Source organism: Aotus nancymaae, unplaced genomic scaffold (genome assembly GCF_030222135.1).
Source record: "Aotus nancymaae isolate 86718 unplaced genomic scaffold, 86718_ANA_hifiasm-v0.15.2.pri h1tg000033l, whole genome shotgun sequence".
Lineage (NCBI taxonomy): Eukaryota > Metazoa > Chordata > Mammalia > Primates > Aotidae > Aotus > Aotus nancymaae.
The window spans coordinates 17,205,627-17,228,345 of NW_026988447.1; the positions used below are offsets into that span (position 1 = coordinate 17,205,627).

Below are 22,719 nucleotides of genomic sequence, written 5' to 3' on the forward strand. Positions count from 1 at the left end.
CTTTATCTACTCATTTCCAGTAGCCAGAGATGGAGGTGTTTTGAATGAGCACATCAATGTTCTAGACAGAGATACTGTTTGAAATTATCCATGAACACAGTGCCGCTGAACATTATTGAGTGACATTTGTTTCTGTTGGTTGTGTCTGCTCTGACTAGCTGGTTTCTTTCAGATTGGCAGCTGGGATTATGTTGTAGTAGATGGACAGCTACAAGAACTGCAGATTGTAGTGAGGCTGGGTTGGGACTCAGTTTAATGTGCCTGGGAAGTATGGGCTCAGTTATAAGCACTAATGGAAAACTTATTACATTTTCACAAATTATAATTATATCATATTTTACGTTAGTAACTTCCATAATAATATTATTTAGGTAGAATGCTGGTAAAAATAATCCTTTGCCTCCCTAATTTTCCTTTTCCCCCTTCTCTTTGCATTATTATTTTTAAATATGTTTTGCTTTATTTAGCAAGCTGCTCTTTGTTCTTTATGTACCCCATTCCATCATGATATGTATTTGTTTCCAGTTACCTGATGCATTCTGAGTGCTTTTTGAAGGAAAACATTATTTACTTAAATAAGTTTATATTTGATTAATACTAAATGATGGCAAAATATTGCTAAAATAAGGGATCCTAGGAATCAGAGATAAGTTAAAAAGTAAACTCAATATTAACAAAATTAATTTTATAGCAAGGTTTATAGATTTAAATTTTTGACCAGTTTATCAACTGGAGTTGTTCTTAGATGATTAAAAAAAATATTTCTTGGGAGAGGAGCAGAAAAGATAACTATTGGGTACTGGGCTTAATACCTAGGTGATGAAATAATCTGTACCACAAACTCCCAGGACACAAGTTTACCTGTGTAATACACCTTCACATGTACCTCTGAACCTGAAATAAAAGTTAAAATATATATATGTATATATTTCTTGCTATTATATTAATGGATAAATTAAACCTCACAAAGACCAGGCATGGTGGCTTGGCCAGGCATGGTGGCTTATGCTTGTAATCCCAGCACTTTGGGAGGCCATGGTGGGCAGATAATTTGAGCTCAGGAGTTCAGCACCAACCTGGACAACATGGCAAAACACCATTTCTACAAAAATACAAAAATTAGCCAGGCATGGTGTTGGGCATCTGTGGCTCCCAGCTACTCAGAAGACTGAGGTGAGAGGATCGCTTGCACTTGGGAAGTGGAGGTTGCAGTGAGCCAAGATCATATCACTGCACTCCAGCCTGGGCAACAGTGAAATCCTGTCTTAAACAAAACAAAACAACGTTATAATGTTATACCAAATATTTGTAGACCTTTTTTTTTAAAAAAAATTGTCTTGGTTTTAGATTTTTTCAAAATGAAAATTGTTTTGTTATGATGCTTATTTCAAATGTAATACCTATTTATGTCAGATATCAATTGATATAAAAATGAGGAAAGTATAAATTTTTATTCTGCCAATCTTTTCATCCTTCCTCCATCAGAGAAATTAGCTAATAATAGTTTAGAATATACCCCTCCAGATATTGCGTGCAAGTATTCATGCATATGTATTTATGTATGCACATAACACATGTAAATATATGTGTTATATATATACACACACATAATGTGTATATATACACACACACATATATAATGTATATATATACACGTGTGTGTATATGTATATATACATATGTGTGTGTATATATACTATATGCATAATGTGCACATACACATGTAAGTATATATATACGTAATGTGTGTATATATGTATGTCTATACATATACACATATTTTTTTGCTTAAATATGGTCATACTCTATATACTTTGGTAATTAGAAATTTTTTTTTCTTCAGTGTATTATGAACTAGTTTCTATGTCAGGTATATTCAACTCATTTTAATGGCTGCATAGTATTCCGTTATCAGAGTTTAAGTAGTTTTTTTCTTCCAATTTTTACTGCTATAAAGAGTACTATAATAACTATCTTGTACCTAAATCTTTTTTGTCTTCATCTGATTCTTTCCTTACGAAAATTCATAGAAGTTGGACTGGGCATGATGGCTCATTCTTGTAATCCCAGCACTTTGGCAGGCCAAGGCGGGCAGATCACATGAGGGTAAGGAGTTTGAGACCAGCCTGGACAACATAGCAAAACCCCATCTTTGCTAAAAATACAAAAATTAGCTGGGTGTGGTAGTGCACACCTGTAATCTCAGCTACCAAAGAGGCTGAGGCAGGAGAATTACTTTAACCTGGGAGACGGAGGTTTCAGGGAGCCAAGATCATGCCACTGCACTCTAGCCTGGGCAACAGAGTGAAACAATGTTAAAAAAAAAAAAAAATCATAGAAGTGGAATCAATAGCTCAATCTTTATTTAACAACATACAAAGTTGGCTTTTGTCTAAATTCTTAGATATCTGTCTTTATGTCTATGTTCTCAAAACTAAAAATGTTGTCTTTCAAGTCCAAATTTGTATAGAATCACTTCTGTTGAATTTCATTTACTCTTCTATGTATTAATAGATTATTTTGCAAATTTCATTGAACATATTCTCTGCTGTATATTTTGAACATTTATCTGCTCGAGTTTTAAATATTCCATATCCTAGTGTGTCCATTGCATTTTTCCTAAAAAACTATTTATCTTTTATGTTTATGCTTTATAAAGTTTGAATTCTGTATTTTATTTCTAGGGCATTTAAAATATTTATATTTTAATCTTAGAAGACTCTTAAAATAATTTGAGTTAGGTTCATTATACTACTTTTTAATTTTGTGAATTTATTGCTCTGACAACTAAAAAGTGTTAATAACTTTGTATTTCTTTCTTAAGGTTAAGAGGGAGTCTGGTTTCTAAATGTTTCTAAATGATGTTTTGTCTTTCTTTCTTTTAAACCAGTTAGAGATGTTATCCAAACATCTCTAATTTTCTCTTTTGGGATTTTCATTCCATTTTTACCAAATATATTTATTTGCTATTGGTCCTCTTTTGGCCTTAGCAGTTATAATATTATCAGGATTTTTGTCCTTTAGGAGTTAAATATAAACATAACCACATCATGATTAAGTAGTCATTTGATTAATATGCTTTTTAAACTTACTGGTATCAAAGCTAAAGTTGAACTGTAGCTCCAAAGGATACTGCAGCTAGTCAGCTAGACAGTAAGCTTTGAATAGAAACCTGTCAAATATCCAGCAAGTGTTCTACAGTTTATGTTCAAATATCTGAAGGGAAAGAAGAAAACTGGCACAAGTAATGGTATGCCACAGTAGACATCACTGGATGGTCTTAGTGTGACTTTTTAAACATTGAAAAGAATTTAATTTATGAAGTCTTGTTGGAATTCTTAAACATTTCTTGATGAAGAGGTAGATTAGAATCTTACAACAGCTTTCTTGAATTTAATTTTGGTAATGTGAGAAAGTTTTAATATATTAACAAATGAAATATCTTTTCTTAATAAATTATTTCATCTCTTATTTCCCTATTCCAATTTATAGTGCTTTCAGATGTAAATATTTAGGTGATAAAACACAGTTTTAGAGTTGTGTACTTAAAAGAAAAACAGCATAGCATGAATATTAATTGTGTCCATATGTTTAAGTTATTTCTTCCCCACCCTCCATCTTAAATAAAATTTTACATTTATTGTTGGTTACTAAGTGCTGTACTGAGTTAACCTATTTCCTCAGTTAGATTAAAAAGCCTAGTTCAGAGAGACTAAAATAATCTTTGTTTAGTTGAAGCCAAATACTATATTGTCACTAAGCCAAGTTTACTTTCCTTTACTTTCATTTCTTGTTTCTTTCTTCCTTTCGTTCTGTCTAGTATGTGTATGTATATTCTTTCTCTATATATAGTCCCTTTTTCTATATATAGCTACAAAATCAGGCAAGTATGCAATAGTTGGCACATACAAAAACAATAGAATGCACAGCTTGTTGAAAATCTCTTCATAATATTTCCATTTGAAAATCCATTAATTCTCTAGGTAATATTTGAGATGCTGTTTATAAAATATAAATATGTGGTTTTAGTGGAATGTCTTGAAGTATTTCCATAGTCTTTTTTTATTACTATATATCTCAACATCTGGAATGCTGCCTGCTGAATGCAGGTTTTATTATAGAAAGTAGTAATGGCTATTTGCAGAAATAATTGGGAATTGATGAATAAGAATGTTAAATAATAAAGCAAACTTTTTTTTTTTTTTCTGAGAGAGAGTTTTGCTCTTGTTGCCCAGACCAGAATGCAGTGGTGTGATCTTGGCTCACCACAACCTCCGCCTCCTGGGTTCAAGTGATTCTCCTGCCTCAGCCCCCTGAGTAGCTGGGATTACAGGCATGTGCCACTACACCTGGCTAATTTTGTAATTTTAGTAGAGATAGGGTTTCTCCATGTTGGCCAGGCTGGTCTTGAACTCACGACCTCAAGTGATCCACCCTCCTTCGCCTCCCAAAGTGTTAGGATTACAGGCGTGAGCCACCGTGCCTGGCTAAAGCAAACTTTTTTTTAGAATTGTTTAATAGAATATTTTATTCAATACTAGGCTGCTCTGTGATTGTGGTAGTAATGCATTTCCTAGCTGCATCTCTCCTAAATTAAGTTGATTTGCATGGACATTCATTCAGTAAATATTTACTGAGTACCTACTATGTGCCAACCTGAAGAAGCACAGAAATATTAGATAGTCTCTAATCTTAAAGAAACTTACAGTCTAATCAATAAGTTGGAAAATTAAACCAATAAATAGAATATTAGATAAATAGGCAGTAAAAGTTTTTGCATGTTGCTCCAAGAGCAAAAAGGAAGGGACAGCAGCAGTCTGCGTGAGGTCAAGAAAGATCTCCCAGAGGCCAGAGATGCATGAGTTAAGTCTTCAGGAAAGAGGAGGAAAAAAACCACACATAGAAAGGGAATAGAAAATATATACAAGGGTTTAAAGGCAATATGATGCTGATTACATGTCACATTACAGAGTGGTGAACGGGACAGTGTTTAGGGCTAGATTACTATTAATGTTAATGATGAGTAGTTGGTAACATTTATTGAGTGCTTACTTAACCCTAGCCAGGCACCGTGTTAAGTCTTTAATATATATGCTGTAATAATATCACACATTTACTCATAGCTTAGTATGTGTCATGAACTGTTCTAAGTGTTTTATATTATCTCATTTAATCCTTACAACAACCCAATAAAATATTGAAAGTTATTATCACGATTTTTAGATGAGGAAATTAAAGCACAGAAGTTTAAATACCTTGCCCAAAATCACTGAGCTAATATGTAGTAGTGCTAAGATTTGAACTGAGGCTGTCTGATTCTAGTGTCTGCACACTTAATCCTATGCTGTGGTGCTACCCAGGATAAGGATTTGGAATGGGAGGATTTGAGTCATATAATTAAATATGCAACTTAAGGATTGAACATCTCCTTGCAAGTCTAAGTATATTAAGCCCTGTGGGAGAAGTATGAAGGCTGCCAGCTTATGCTTATATTTTTGGTCATTGTGAGATATTTTTATTCTCAGTACAGTCTTGCAGTAGAGGTTAAAAAAATTACTTAAAGGCAGAAACACTCTCTTAGTTTTCAGTGAATCTATCTAGGACATTGTCTAGACTGACCCCACTTTAATATAACCTAAAGCCAAATGTCTTAATAATTATTGAAGGTGGCTAATGGATATGTGTGGATTCATTATCCTATAATAAAAAATTTTACATAACTAAATTTCTAAAACGTGATTGCCTAGGACCAAAACTCTCTAAGATGAAGGAGAGTTCATTATAAAGAGTTGAGGTATTTGGTAATGTTTGTTAAGCTACCCTATTACCAACCCACCTTTCTGAACCTTACAGGGTTTAAGGATGCTTGTATGTTTCCTGTGATTTCACACCTCATTTATGCCTTTACATTTTCTACTGTGCTATACAGAGTGCTGAATAGAAAAGTGAAGATAAGGCAATAAACATAATCACTTCAGGGACTTTTTCAAATCATACATATTACCCCAGGATTTTTCACTTGACCTTAAGAATCACTGTTATAGTGAGACAATGGAGTGTTGTCATATACTCAAGTATGCTGGAGCTGAAGAAATGAGAATTACTGCCTTTAGTGACATCTTTTGGAGCTTCCCTGAGAAACTCATTTGGTTTCTTTGTAATAGCAAATACCAGCCTTTAGTTAACACTCCGCATCCTCCCCTGCAACCTCAGTTTGCCCTCATCAGGAAGTGTGCTCATCTCTCAAGCTTGCTTTTGTCCCCAGTCCAACCACAGATGAGTCATAAGGGTTCTTGGCTAGCTTGCTATGTAACAGGCACTCAGCAAAATTTTTGTTGTGTAAATACTATGGGCAAGGTACTGTTCTACCTGTTGCACATGTATGGTATTCAGACCCTTAGAGCAGGGATCCCCAACTGCCAAGCCACAGCCTGTTAGGAACCAGGCTGCACAGCAGGAGGTGAGTGGTGGGTGAGCATTAAATCCGCCTGAGCTCCGCATCCTGTCAGATCAGCCACAGCATTAGATTCTCATAGGAGCACAAACCCTATTGTGAACTGCGTATGCGAGGGATCTAGGTTGCACGCTCCTTGTGAGAATCTAATGCTTGGTCATCTCAGGTGAAACAGTTTCATCCCAAAATCATATTCACTCTCCCAACCAGGACAATAGAAAAATTGTCTTCCATGAAACCAGTCCCTCGTGCCAAAAAGTTTGGGAACTGCTGCCTTCTATTATAGTTGTAGTGACAGAGATAAATAACATTACAGGGAATTCTGAATCAAGTGTATACTGTAAAGAGCAGTACGAATAGGTTTAACTATTTAACAAGATTAGGGAAACTTGGTAGAACTCAAGCAAGGTTTTCTAGAGATGGGTAGAACTTAGAAAACTGAAGATAAGAGTGACCATTCTAGGAGGAGCAGTGGCATGGTAGAAAATGTAAGGCAGAGATGGCTTATATTTGTGGAAGAAAACCAGCTTGACTGAAAAGGAACACTGGTAGAAGGTAATAGATTGAATGAGAGAATACGAGTTAGAGAGGCGGGAAAACCTGCAATGCCTGGCATTAGTTTTTATCTTTTAAGTACTGGAATCACTTGACATTTGATCAGAGAAATTTTGCATAAAGGTGAGTTTGGGAAAACTCGGTTCTGCAGGATATACTGAAGGCAGAAACTGAATAGAGGGGGAAAACCAGCGAAGAGACTATTATAATACTTGATACTTGAAATTATAAGGGGCCTGGATTCAGAAAGGAGTGGAGTGTGATAAACTTTTAAGTGATTGGGCTTAGTGACTTTATATGTAAAACAGGTAAAATTTTTAAAATGTTGACAATATTCTGAGGTTAAAAAAAATTAGAAGTAGTATCTAATCCTTGACTGAGGAATGCTAAAATAAAAAATAGTATTTTAAGATTTTAGATCTGCGAAGACATACGCAAGATAGCCAGGGCAGACTTCATGGGAGTGGGCAACCTCTGGTCATAGGGTTGGAAACCTTTCAGATGGAGGTAGAGTTTGAAGCCCAGTAGAAAAAATTTCCAAGAAAGCAAGCTTAAGTTGAGAAAATCATAGTACTGAAAGAGAACTTACAGCAATAAATTCATTTATGGATGACAAGTCAGCAAAAGAGAGATTCAAGGAGTAGACTACAGAGCCAGTCTAAGCATGAAGCTTTGAAGCCACAGAAGGGAGAATCTCTGCAAATTGCTTCAGAGATTAAGATGAATGAAAAGTGGCAAATGAATTTTAAAAACAAGGAGGAGAATCTGGAATTATGTGTTGATGATATAAAGTGTGACTATAAAGTTTTGAGATCATAATCATTACCTTACAGTCTTACTCTATAATTTTCACACTTGAAAAAGTCCTTTCTGTTGCATTTTTAGTATCAAGAACTTAAAGGTTAGTCAAGAAGTAAAGCATTTGTGTCTGAGATTTCACAGCCTTCTTAGATGCTTTCAAGACTTGGAAAGAAAATTATTATTTAACCTGTGTGAGGTAGTATAGCTTTTATTTTGTCATTGAGATAGAATAATCATACCACTACATTATGTGACTTGAAAAAGCCGTTTCCTCAGTTTTCAGTAATGCACCAATTGTATTAAAATTTTCAGACTAAAGTGTTAAAAAGAGGAGACTAGGCCGGGCGCGGTGGCTCAAGCCTGTAATCCCAGCACTTTGGGAGGCCGAGGCGGGTGGATCACGAGGTCGAGAGATCGAGACCATCCTGGTCAACATTGTGAAACCCCGTCTCTACTAATACAAAAAAATTAGCTGGGCACGGTGGCGCGTGCCTGTAATCCCAGCTACTCAGGAGGCTGAGGCAGGAGAATTGCCTGAACCCAGGAGGCGGAGGTTGCGGTGAGCCGAGATCGCGCCATTGCACTCCAGCCTGGGCAACAAGAGCGAGACTCCGTCTCAAAAAAAAAAAAAAAAGAGGAGACTGGTATTTTCAAAAGTTGTCTCATCCATAACCTTTCATCTCAAAACATTGTTAAGTGCAAAACACTTTATGTAATATTAAGGCATGTTATATTAAATTTATATCTGTAATAAAGATTTATATGCTATAATGTCATCATTCCCAGCTTCTCTCGCGTTATTGCCTATTCTCCCTTCAAAACTCATCCTATGGCTTCCATATCACCCTATGTTGCTCATCCTCCCCCCACCCTCCGATTGCCCTCTCTGTGTCTCCTTCATTACTTCTTCATCATCCTATGCTGCTCTTCCTCCTGCCCACCCTCTGACTGCCCTCTCTCTGTCTTCTTCATTACTTTCTCATTTTTGCCCTAAATTTAAATACTTCTTGAGGTTCAGCTCTAGGTGCTTTTGTGTCTGGGTCTCATGTGTTTTCATCCTAGGGTTTAACAAGTGTAGTTTCAAACTGTGCTCCAGAGCCCTAAAAAATGCTCAGAATTGTCTCAGAGGCTGCTGAGGAAGCTTGTTAGGGATGATTTCACCCTGTAAAGTTGAATAACCCTGTCTCCATGTATTGAGGTTTCATGTAATATTTCATTTCAAAATAAAGGTTATTTCTGCTGCTTAAAAACATACATATACAGCAAGAGAGAAAGATAAAAAAAATTAGCTTAAATTTCTCTTTTGTATGAATGACACCAAAATCAATACCTCTCTTTTCTTACCTCAGAGCCAGTCTTAGGCTTTCTTTCACACATTGGACATATTGACCTAGGTAAATGGTTATCACTATCACTTTGGATTCCATGTGTCTGACATAAAATTTACTGTCTTTCTCCTGCCAAAGTGGTTTTCCTTAACAGAAACTCCCATACTCCTATTTCTGCTCGTTGCTTTATTGTTTTCTGAAACATGCAAGTTTTTTGTTTTTTGGGTTTTTTCTTAAGAAAAGGAATTAGTTTTGTATTTTCTTCATTGCTCAAAGTCATCAGTCCCTAAGATCTGTTGATTTTTCCTTAGCTGGTTCACCTAATCATCTCTTTCTTACTATTACCATAGCTTCCATAAGGATCTAGGTGTATAATTCCTCATGTTTTAGACTGCTCTCAGAACCTCCAAAGAAATCTCTCTGTCTCTAGGCTCTTAGCCCTGTGGTATATTTTGAAATCCTAAGCCAGATTTCAGTTTTCTTAAATATATATTTCTCATTCTCTTCCTACATAAACTCCTGAAGTATTTCTTCCTTATTTTAGCTGTGTTAAGTAGGGAACACACCAACTCCCACACCAGATAATGACACAGTATAGCATTTTATTTCGTGCTTTGTATATGCTAGGTACTGTGCTAAGCACTTTATATGCGTTATCTTATTTCATTTTCCAAACAATTCTATGAACTAGTATTGTTATTATCTCTGTTTTATAGATGGGAAACAGAGATAAGCTAATTGCCCAAAGTCAAATAGCAGATAAGTGTCAGAGTCAGGATTTGCGCTCTGAGCCATCTGACATGGTAGGCCAAGTGCTGAAGCAATAAGTTCTTTGCCACCTTTCCTCCCCTTTTAATCAGGGAGGCATGTGGGTGGCTGGGCAGGAGCCACAGAAGGCAACTGTCTAGGAGGCAGGTCTGTGCGCTCTTGTTCAGGCTACACTCCTGCCCAGACTAGAGTGCAGTGGTGCAGTGATAGCTCACTGCAGTTTCAAACTCCTGGCCTCAAGCTATTCTCCTACTTCAGCCTCCTAAGTATCTGGAACTACAGGCACACCCAGCCTTTTCTTTACTTTTTCTTTTCTTTTGTTTTTCTTTTTTTTCTTTTTGAGATGGAGTTTTGCTCTTGTTGCCCAGGCTGGAGTGCAGTGGCACGATCTTGGCTTACTATAACCTCTGCCTCCTGGGTTCAAATGGTTCTCCTGCCTCAGCCTCCCAAGTAGCTGGGATTACAGGCATGCACCACCATGCCCGGCTAATTTTGTATTTTCAGTAGAGACGGGGTTTCGCCATGTTGGACAGGCTGGTTTTGAATTCCTGACCTCAAATGATCCACCCGCCTTGGCCTCCCAAATTGCTGGGATTTACAGGCATCAGCCACCACTCCTGGCCCAGTTTTCTTTACTTTTTGTAGAGACAGGGTCTTACTGTGTAGGCTGTTCTTGAACTCTTGGCCTCAAGCGATCCTCTTTTCTTGGTTTGGGATTACAGGTGTGAGCCACCATGCCCATCCTTACCAGCTGTTCTTTGAAAAGACTTAAAGCTCTCATTCATAAACTAAGTCCGTAAGTTCATAAATTATAAAATAGTAGTGCTGCTGCCTCCTCCTTTGTGACTACCTTTAGCCTTCAGGTTGCCACTTTGTGATTTTTTTTCTCAAGATTGTCCTTGATGTTTAATCATAAATTAATTTCACTCTATCAAAAAATATTTGAGATGATGTTCTGAAAATGATCCTGGTCCCCACCTCACTTCCTTTTGGCTCCAATTTTTATTCTTATTAATTTGAGGGATTTAGCCTGCGAGTTAAAAATACTAACTGTTGTGAGAGTGTTGAAGTAGTCTTTATAAATCTTTGCTTCCTTTTCTAGTCATGTAGCATTTATTCATTCAGCCAATTTAGGGATCTAACAGTGAAGAAGATACATAAGGTCCTGCTTTCATGGCTCTTGTATTTTACTGGGAAGAAATAGCTATAAGCAAGTAAACAAAATGCTTACAGATTGTGATAGCACCTGGCATTTAGTAGTTTCCCATGATGGTGGTTGTGACTGGGAAATGGGCATCTGTGTGCTGTGTGTGCTCCAAGAGCCGCAGTAGGTGAATGCCTTGCAAAAGCACGCCTCTTTCAAAAAGAGCACACATACACATGTTCCCTATGTTTAGTTAGTCCCTGGTTTAACCGTCTCATGCTTAGATGCAACATATGGTTTTTACTTTGTTATTTAGTTACCTAACTTCAAAGAGACTATCAACAATAATGCTCTTCCTATGGCAAAATTAATATAGCATCAAGCCACTTTCGCAGGTGCTATGTTTCTTTTTTCCTCCTTTTTACTCCCCAGGATGAAATGGGACCTAGAATCAAAGAAGCAATAGGTTTTCTCTATACCTGTAAAAGATTAGCTTTTCATCATCAGGGATGATGCAAGCAGGAAAACTAAATGCAAGAAACAGAGATGAAGCCAAAAAGGACAATTTCTTCTGATTGTAATAGCTGGTTTCTGTTTCATATCACTAAGCAAGATGAGAAAGTTTTGTAGAGTTTTATAAGAACAGCTTCCACAGTTCTAAACAATGACCTCACCCTCAATGCCCTTGCCAGGTGCTTAGCCCCACTGTGAAAACACAGGTTGATTTTCAACATAAAGCAAGCCAGAGTATGGAGTGATATTTTCAGGTGATAGTTGGGGCTCTATTGCCTGTAATTAGCACCTCTTAACCCTCAGACTTGCCCCTGCCTTTTTCAGGCTGTTGAAGCTCAAATCCGAAGTTTTGGACAGACGCCTTCTCAGCTACTTATAGAGCCCCATCCTCCCAGAGGTTCTGCCATGCAAGTGGTAAGTGCTATTTTTAGTCTCCTTATTTCTTGCCTCTCCTTCAGATCATGCTTGATATTCATAACAGTCTTTCATTGTGCTTGAGTTTCTCCACCACATGTGGGCATGTTCTTCTTATGCAATATTTGTTAACCTGCTAACAACCAGCAGACGTTATTGCGTTGTCTCCTGGAGTCTTTGAAAAGGTAAATGTTGCTTCAGTACTCTTGTATGTCATCAGTTCGTGTCTTGTGTTACAGAATTAAAAGGTCCATAATTGTCATGAATCCTCACTGTAGGATAAAAGACTCCAGACATAGGGTTGATGACTTTTCTGGTTTGATCCTCTGAGTTTCTAGATTAGTTTTGCTATTGTGTTTATTCTTTACATTCCAATATATTTTTCACTTTGGAAATTTTAAAACAAATTCTAATACATAAGATATTGTTACTGAAGGTCAGGGACCACAGTGGGGAGAGAATGATGGTTTGGTATAACAAACCACCCGAAACTTAGTGACTGAAAACAGTATTTTATTTCTCATGATTCTGAGGGTTAGATGAAAATCTTGCCTGCTCTTTTCACCTTGGCTCGCTCACACACTGCAATGGGGTGTGCTGATGTAGCCGGGCTTCTCTTTCCACATGATCTTTTATCCTCAAGGAAGCTAGACCAGGCCACTCATAGTGGGAGTAGTTCCACAAGAATGAAGACAGAAATGGCCAGACTTCTTGAGGTTTGCTTTTGAACTTACATATCATTTATGTCACATTTTATTGGTCAAAGCAAGTCAAAAGTCAGCCCAGAATCATGGGTAGGGAAATAGAATTGAACTACAAAATAATGTGGCCATTCTACCTCTATAGTTCCCAAAATTTCAGGGGAAAATTCTTGAATGAGAAAAAAAAAATAGGACACTAACAAATGGAATTGCATGATTAACATAATTCTTAAGGAACAGACTATAGATATTATTTTTTAATTGTGCCTCATAAAAAGAAGTTGCTTATTGCTGTTTTAAATTAAGAATAGAGTCTATAAAGTCTGTTCCTACAAATATAATGAATAATTATATAAAGTCAAATTCCATTTTGTTGCGTAGAGATGGCAGAATTTTGATAAATACTGGGAAGGAAAGAGTAGCAGTGGAGAGAGTAAGAAATAGAGAGGAGGCCCTGCTGCCTCTGGCTCTTTTTTCCTTCTTTTTTTCCTTTCTCTTCTCCCATCACCTTCTTCTCTGTGTCTTTTTTAGCCTCTGTGCTCTTTGCCATTTTCTTTCTTCTTCCAGGATTTTTTTTTCTCCTTCTTTCTCCAGGAATATGAATTGGCCATCATAAACTATACACATTTTAAAAATTGTTTGCATCACTCTTTCCCCTACATGTTTTTTAAATCAGTAAAATCAGATTTAGATGAAAATAAAGAGTGACTTTAGTGTGGGCAGAAGACTACACAAAGAGCGAACATTTAGCAAGAACAATGGAAGATAGTGCCATAAAATGGTAAGAATGATTTATGTTTGCGTTTGGAATTACCTTTAGTAATAGCTTGCCATTGAGACTCAGGCTGCATTGGTGCTGGCAAATGGAAGCACCTCCCCTGCTCCATTGACTTTCTGCCGGGGTCACTGCCCAGCCTTCCTCCATGGCAGAGGCTTATTGACTCACAGAAGCAGAGCAGCTTTGCTATCTTGAGGGTGAGAAGGCTGAGAATGCTCATGCTCATATAAGGATGGGAGGCCGTCTTTTCCATTACCTTTATCCTCTAAATTGAATACCTGAACTCCTCTTCAGACTTGCACAAATTGTGTTTTTCGCTTTGTGCATGTGTGCATGGGGGGGGAAAAAGGCATTTTAAAAAGAAACCAGAATTGTCAACAAACATACACTGAATCTGGGAAAACTGATGAAATCTAGCTAGCAGTTTCCTACTTGTACCTCAGCCTTGGCTCACAGAGGTGCCCAGGATTAAAAGAGGCTTTGCTTCTTTTATCCCTATTTTACCAGTTGCTCTGCTCATCTGCAGCTGCTGCCATCACTGCAGAGTAGCGCAGTAGGGCGGGGTGGCTTTTCTTATTTCTAGTGCTTCTCATTCATACTCTTTAGCCAAGGATATGATAGAATGCCCAAGAGTTTCCTGCTACTTGCCTGTATCAGGAGCTCTAGTCAGGATGGGTTGTGCAGGAGCAGACTGGAGGGACAGATAGTTGTACGAATGCAGTGGACAGTTCTGGACATGGTGTCTGCAGCTTGCTGTGGAACGTGGCTTGTCCTTGCTGTGTGGCTTAGGGTTAGCCCACCAGAGTCATTGCATAAACAAGAAATTCTTCCTACACATTAGAGATTTTTTTTCATGTTTTTTAAGGGCATAAACATTGGAACTATTCAATTTGAGCCTAATTATATTTATAGTATAAGCTGTTAAGCTCTGAAATATGTATGTACTTCCTTTCAGTGAGACTTTATGATTATGTTGTACTCTGATTTTCTCTGAGTTTATAAACTGACTTTAGTAAATATTCTTTAAAAACTGTATCATTGAAAAATAAGACTTGGTACTTGGAAATGATGTTCATTTCCTTTTCCCAGGGCTTCTTTAAAATTAGCTTATGGATATTTTGTTTCATGTTGCTCCTTGTTTTTCATTTTTACCTAATTTTTCACAGAATTCCTTAAAAACTGTATAAAAAGGTTCTTTGTATGATAAAAACTTACTGATACTAGGGTTTTAAAAATCAAAAGCCACATGTTTATTAATTGTTTTTAGTAACATTCAGATGAGCTTCCCCATTACCCATCAATGCACCCCACCACACACACACACACACATACACACACACACACACACACACGAATATAGCAGAAATTAAAGCCACCTCGTGCTGCGTTAAGTGCATGAGCCATAATATACACCAGGTGTAGTAATTAGCAGGCACACGAAGGCTGCCTATTTGTCTGGTTTTGCCGCTGTTGCTGTATCCCCCTGTGTTTTCACACCATCAGATAGTTGGATTTAATTGAGGCCACATCAGATGAGGCATTACTGACACCTTTAATTGAATGAGCATCCAGGGAGGATTAACTCATAATATTGATTGGCTTTTAGCCACTTGCTCAGAAGGGTGTCTGGGTAGCTTATTAGTTGCCTTTATTTACACCTTTATGCAAAGAGTGCAAATAGGAATTCTTAGTGCAATATGTTTTTCTAAGTACTCTTAATAACTTTTTTAAAAGGACTGATAATAAAAATGCAAATGTATTTAATTTTTTATTACCAGTTCTGAATAAATATGTGTTAAATATATGTGCCTCCACATTTACATATACCTGGCGTTTTGAAATATAGCAGAAGGAAAGCAGCCAGAAGCATTTCATCAAAGTGTTCCAATTCTGAATGATACTAATCAGCTATTAGAAAACAGACATGGTAGGAGAGAATTGCTGAAAATGTACAGTGCAATTACTGTATGATAGCATACTACCCCAAAGTATAAATAAAGCCAATAAATCAGAGCAGTGTTATATATGTCTTGGATTATGACATATGGGTTGTAAGAATGTTCCAAATCCTTAGTAGTCTTCAAGATTTATTTGGTTGCTGGTTATTAGAACAGACAGTGATTCATTTAACATTTTCAATTACTCTCTGTTTTTCAAAGGAGAAATCAAAACAGTCTTGAGCTTTAGTTTTGTTTGTTTTTTAACCAACAGGGAAGAGGAGCACCTAGGTATTTCTCTTTATTCCTAGCTACAGCAGAAAGCACTTGCATTTGCATTACAATAGGCAGTGTTTATGATTTGGTACACTATATAAGTATATTGTTTTTACAAATACATTTAATTATGCATTGCTTTCTAACATCTTTATAATTAAGTTTGTATATTACATTCATAAGTTATTTCTCTACTGTAATAATATATGCATGTAGTCTAACTATTGTTTATAAATGTATTTGTTTTCATTATCTCTTTATAGTTGTCAAAATCTTCCTGCTAACTCAACACAACTTTTGATGATTTAATGCAATCCCCAGCACTTTGCCTATGTAGATTCTCAATCAAATCATTCTTTTAGTTTTTCATGGCAGTGGGGAGGGAAAGGGAGCTCATAAAATTTATAAATTATAAAGTGTTTCTGTTAATGTATTCTACTTCAATCCCCCAAAATTCCGACTAATGACATACATGAATAACAGCCAAATCATGACTGCTGTTTCTACAAGCCTTTCTGTTCACTATGCTTCCACTTACAACTCGTGTTAACATGGTCTTCCTCTTCTTTTCCTGTACCCTCTCTCTTTCTTGTCTTCCTTTGTCTTTTCCTTTTTGTATATTTGGGTCTTGTCATGCCCACTCAACAGTATCTCCTCCTGCAGAGTCCATTGATGTTCACAGACAAAGCCCAGCAGGATGTTATCATGGTCCTCAAGTTTCCCTCCAACTCCCCTGTTACTCACGTGGCAGCCAACACCCAGCCTGGTTTGGCAACTCCTGCTGTAATCACAGTCACTGCTAACAGGTTATTTGCCATGAACAAATGGCACAATCTTCCTGGTAAGTAAAGAAATACCATTATAAGGCATGGTAACTGCTGAACACTGTATAATATACACTTAAATATATTGTATCTCAACATTTAAGCTTTCAATTTTCAAGCATTAGTCTGAATCAAATTGTTCAATAGTTTGAAAGGCTTAAAAAAGGCCCATGTGAGGCATATAGTACAAATGTTAAAACAAACTATTTTTTAGCTTCTGGTGGTTTATCTTTATCCTTGGAGATAAATATTGTTTCTAATACAATATTTTAATATAATGATATTCTATATTATGTCCATAAACAGTATATATTTATTTATTTATCAAATGTTTCGCTTTTTTACTCAATTCATTTTACTCAGTATACACTGGGTTTTTTTTTTTTTAATTTTGTTTGTTTGTTTTTAGAGACAGGGCATTGCTCTGTTACCCAGGCTAGAGTGAAGTGTTGTGATCATAGCTCACTGTAGCTTTGAACTCCTGGACACAAGCAATCCTCCCGCCTCAGCCTCCTGATTAGTTAGGACTACAGACGTGGACCACCATGCTTGGTTAATTTTTTTTTTTTTTTTTTCCTTTTCGTAGAGATGGGCTCACAATGTTGCCCGGGCTGGTCTTGAACTCCTTGCCTTAAGCAGTCCTCCTCCCTCAGCCTCTTAAAGTGCTGGGATTAGAAGCATGAGCCACTATGTTCAGCCACAGTAAACACTTCTGATTGTCTACTATGTGCCAGAAGCTGTACCTTTTTGTGCTTGGCATGATAATATTGGTAGTATTTGTTGAGGATAATAGAAAAAAAAAAGAACACTTAGATTACATAGCCAAAATACTACATATCTGTAAGTACCTTCTATTCTTCCATTAAGTGTTCAACACAGTTATGCTCAACTGAAATAACCATTAGAATCATAAACAGTGCAGATTTGAAGAGGCATGAAAGTTTATCTGTTCCAGCCATTTTTTGCCAGTGAAGACAATGAGCCCAGGGAGCTCGCCTCATTCTGCATGAAATATGCCCAGTCAGTGGCAGAGTTTGAGCCCAGGTTTTCTCACTCAAATTTTATGACCACCCCTCTGTGATGTATTCTCTCTCATTAGAGCAGGCAAGTTGGGACCTAGATTCAGCACTGTTCTTTTTGGCCACCAGTTAGAATTTTTTGGAAGAAGAAGGAAAATGTTTTAAAGTTCTGGAGATTGTAGGCTTTTTTCCCAAGCCATTGTTTTAGGTAGGAAAATTTAAAAGATAAATTTTAATAGTTCATGAGATTGTCATTAAATCTCTAAAGTGTACATAAAGCACTGCTCATTAGAATACCTGAAATAGTTGCAAAAATACAAGTTCTTGAACAAAGACCTCATGCCAAATTAAATTCAACAGCTTTCACAAGGGAACAAAATGTACATTCAAACCAAAACTTGGTACATTGACTAAGCTCAATATGGTATACCTCCCACAAAGAATCTGTAGTTGGTATTAGAATTGATTAAATATAGCCATTTTCCTAGCTATATTGGAAATGAAACAATGAAAATAAATGCCAATATTTGATTACAAAATAGATTTCAGAAAAGGTAGAGACAGTAAAAATGGAGGCAGGTATATAATGTCTCAGTTATTATGTCCTTTTATTCCTTTTTCTTTAAGTGAACTTCTCTTAACAGAAGTTAATATGTATGCAAATAACATACTTATATTTTGGGACTAAGTATTATAATTTATTTAAGAAGCATGCTTTTTTTTTTCTCTAAACTGTGTTTTCTATTTAGAAGCAAAACATGCTGGTGATATGTTCTATCAAATACACTAGAGGATTTACGTACTCTGTGTGCAGTTACCCTTAAAGCATTGCACCAGCATGTGTGACTTCAGGGGCACCACTGATGACGCTTATCCTGGGTGGCTATTTGTGCAGCCCTGAGAACTTCTTCAGTTTAAACAGAGTGACAGCACACATGAGGAGGGGCAAACCTTGCAACTGCTGGAAAGCCCTGACTGTTCTCCGGCCCCATCTTTACTTTAGCCTAGGAGGAGCTGGCTTAGAGGGAACTGAGCTGGCTCAACCACGGGGCTCCTAGGTCTCCAGCTGATTTCAGGTTTTAGCACTGATAACCCTAAGTATTGATAACCAAGCTTCTGGCTTTCCCCTTTCCAGCAAATCTGTGTCCCTCACTAAAAAGCTTGCTTCCCTTAGTACCTAGTGATCAGATACTCTCTTCCCCACTTCCAATTTTTGTATAAATAAATATGTAAAGTGATTTAGGGGTAGAGTCCCACTGCTGGAGTACCACTTAGGATGCATCTAACTGTTCCCAACCCTGGCTCACCTTTCTGTAAGATAGCTGGGGAAACTGCATGGTTCTGCAGATTCTACCTATATTTCTCCTCACTGAGCCGTCATTATGTCTGTAACTGTGTCACTAGAGATGTTTGTCTTCACCCTTTTCATACATACTGCCTTTACAGTATGACACAGCAACTCTTCATCAGAAAAATACAAAAAGTGGTAACATGAAAATACACTACAGGCAGTTACCTTTCTAGAATGTGATCTCCAATTTGAGCTGCACCTACAACTAAGAATATTAAGCATTTATTATATTAAATCTATGCTTTATTTTAGATATGTTTACCTAAATCTGTTCATTCTATCTCTTGCTGTCTTTACCTGTCACTATGCCTTGATTTAAAACAAACATCAAAATTCCCTGAAAGTTTTTCTTCAGTAAATATCAAGTTCATATTACAATATATATATTTTTTAATGTTAGGTTCTGTTTCTTTTCTGAGGATCTATGATTTCCATACCTCATTCATTAGACAGCCAGCTCCCCTCAGTTCTTTGAGTAGTGTCTGATTTAGAAAATAAATAATCTTTAACCTCCCTTCTCTTTCAAGAGACCTTGGAAACCTCCAAAAAATAGAGAATAACAGTAGCAAATGTTTATAGAGCATTTTCTAGTTTCTAAGTACTGTTTTAATCATTTTATGTGTATTAACTCAATCTCCTCAACAACCTGAGGATGTAGTTCTGTACATAGATTGGACCATATAAAACTGCATTTTTTAATAGGTCAAAACAGTCAGGTATTGGCACTTTCATATGGTTCAGTCTAACACATCTAACCTATTTTATAGATCAGGAAATTGCAACACAGAGATTACATAACTTGACCAAGGTTATACAGGCAGTCAGTGGCAGAAGTGGGATTTGAGGCATGACCAAACCACCTTAAACCCATTCCACTGACAGTTTGGTTTTAATGTTTCTAAGATCTCAGATTCTCAGAGAAGTAGAGAAAAATTCCCAAGGTATTAGTGTTGATTGACACTGGTATTGCTAGAAGTAAGTGGCACTGTTGGGTAGACCAGAGGCTGTGGAACATTTTTCCTGGTCCTCCCTTGTGAGCATCCTGTGATTTCTTTACCAGCAGAGCCAGTAATCAGCAAAGACAAATACCTTTCTTTCTTTCTTTTTTTTTTTTTGAGACGGAGTTTCACTCTTGTTACCCAGGCTGGAGTGCAATGGGGCGATCTCGGCTCACCACAACCTCCGCTTCCTGGGTTCAAGCAATTCTCCTGCCTCAGCCTCCCGAGTAGCTGGGATTACAGGCACGTGCCACCATGCCCAGCTAATTTTTTGTATTTTTAGTAGAGACGGGGTTTCACCATGTTGACCAGGATGGTCTCGATCTCTTGACCTCGTGATCCACCCGCCTCGGCCTCCCAAAGTGCTGGGATTACAGGCGTGAGCCACCGCACCCGGCCCTCTTTTTTTTTTAAAAGGAGTCATTGTGGTTTCTTTTCTTCAACTACTTTATTTTCTTATACATACTGTAATTTCTAGTGCCAATATTTTACTTAGGTATTTCATGAGTATTAATGACCTTCTAAACATCCTTTAAAAAGTTGGTATTTACTAACTGGAGAAACCATGACAGAGTAAGTTTAAAATAATCTAATGAACTTATTGAAATGTACCCCATAGTTAGTTTCAACCCCTCAGAGACAGATAGATTTTCTAAAACCTGATGGTAAGACAGGAATACTACAAGGTGATCACAGGAGAATAGAAAATTCCAGGCAGCAATTTCTTGATTAGCAAAAGAAAACTACTGAAGTAACTGCAGAAGCTAGCAGCTGATAAGACCCTGAAAATCCAGGGTGCAGGCCAAGCTGGCTGAGACTGTCTGGACTCAACATGGTGCTGAATTTGATCTAGGCTTGATGTAGAACCTCATTAACATACAAATCACACACCCACCAGTGCCATCACTGTTCCGGGAACACCCATGTTTGGTGTAAAAATGGATGGCACCACAGTTCTGAGAAATCACTACCTTTTCCCAGGAATCTTCATAAACATTCCACTCCTTCGTTAAAGAAACCCATAGAGATAGGAACCCCAACCCTCCTTGTACACGACTCTCTCTTGAGTACACCTGCACTCCCCTTTTGAGTGTGTACTTTTTGCTTTGCAATAAATCTCCATACTTTCACTATTTTCTGACTTGTCCTTGAGTTTCTTCTCACCATGGTTTCAAGAGCCTGGTCACCAGCCAGGGTTGAGGTCCCATTGGCATTTGGGGACCTCCCCTAACCCACCGCTATCAATGGCATTAAGCAGAGCTCTAATACCAACCAAGCAATAATGTGAATGCTTGTGAGTCTATAAAAAGTAGATACTGAGCAGGGTGAATGGCTGAGTCGTTTGGGGAAAATAGTTTGGAACAGGGCCCAGAATTTAACTATCAGAATTATGAAGCTGAAAAGATAATCTATTCTGAACCCTGTTTTATGGTTTATGATTTGTGCAAGGTTGCATCAGGTAGTTCCTGATTCCTAATATACTTCCTCTCTACCAAAAGGCCTTTTTGCTTTCACAGTGAAATAGCCTGCAAAACCTCTGTTCAGTTATAAAATAAGTATGCCTAAATCCTTAAAACCATTTTGAGAATTGAACAAGCTATTCTTAGGATAGATTGATTTTTGTTATTCATTTGCTTCTTAGAGTATTTTTAAATTGAAACCATGGAAATATTAAATATTAATAAAACTTATTTTTAAGCCCTCAATCCAATCTTTAAGAAAATATTTCAGCCAAATGCATTTAACTGAAACATTTATCTGTGGATAGCTTTCTTTATTTTTATTCGAACTTTCAATTGATTGATTTTAAGTGATGGATGAAACATTAAATGTTCTCTGACTTAGAGCTTTCCCTTTCTCCATCATAAATTGGCATTTTTGTGGATCCTTTGTGTTCAAAACTGCCTTTTTAAGAAGTAACAAAAAAATAGTATTTGCTACAGTCAGCAGATGGTTGTCACATTTTGTTTTCAGTGCGCTTTACCACTTAATTTTGTTTTGTTGCAGCATCAGAGGTTGCCAGTCAAGCATCTGCTATAGCTTATGGCCTAGGACTGGAGCCACTGCTGATGGCACATGTTCAGAGCGGCACTAATCTAAAATAAATGTTTAATAAGCTAGCCATAAAAGCACCTGGATTTTTGTTCTTTAAATTTCACAAAACTGCATGAAAGATTGAGAGATTGGAAACGATTCTACATAAGGTTTGACTTATGCATTTTTATGTAGTTTAGTATATAAAAAATAATGCCTTTTTTCTTTATCTTTTGTGAATTCCAGCTCATCAAGGTGCTGTACAAGACCAGCCATACCAGCTGCCAGTGGAAATCGATCCTCTCATAGGTCTGTCACTTCCTTCTCTCTTTGCGATTCATTAAGCTCTGTATGGTGGCCCTGAAGTGTAGATTACAGTTGTTTTTCACTTGCTGGTTGCTGGGAATGGAATTTTCCTGATAAACCATTTGCATGCAAATTGGAATGCAATGAGCTGTGGCTATGCTGGTATTTCATCAACTCCCCCTCGTTGGTTTGCCTAATTTGAACAGGCCTAGGACGCATGTCACTGAAAATTAATATGGATGCTGTAATAATGTGTGATTGAGAATGCGCATGAAGTACTGTCAGGATAATATTGGATCTTTTCATCACTCAGACTTGTTGATGAGCAGGAGCAAGGCACGTTATGATGAATTGGTGCACCGGTAATGTGATGGAGCTCCTTTGCTAGGAAAATTTTCATAATAACAGTGGGGTTCTTAGCAGTACTGTGTTATGAAAAATAAAACTGTAGTGCCAGGGTTTCATCATTAAAGGAGATCAATCCTTTCTTCCTAGACCCTCTGTTCAGTCTGAGGGGA

The 22,719-nt window shown here is 37.2% G+C and overlaps 1 protein-coding gene across 3 annotated transcripts in view; it reads left to right on the top strand.

Annotated features, from left to right (window-relative positions):
* The window catches only part of LRBA (LPS responsive beige-like anchor protein), a 742,045-nt gene that overhangs the window by 669,551 nt on the left and 49,775 nt on the right, over positions 1-22,719 (top strand). For 2 of the 3 annotated variants that reach the window (XM_064383828.1, XM_064383829.1), the window contains exons 49-51: positions 11,888-11,977; positions 16,318-16,510; positions 22,142-22,204. In XM_064383828.1, coding sequence (XP_064239898.1) covers positions 11,888-11,977; positions 16,318-16,510; positions 22,142-22,204 — 346 coding nt within the window. The remainder of the gene's footprint in view (positions 1-11,887; positions 11,978-16,317; positions 16,511-22,141; positions 22,205-22,719) is intronic. The other variant, XM_064383830.1, reaches the window with a different exon arrangement.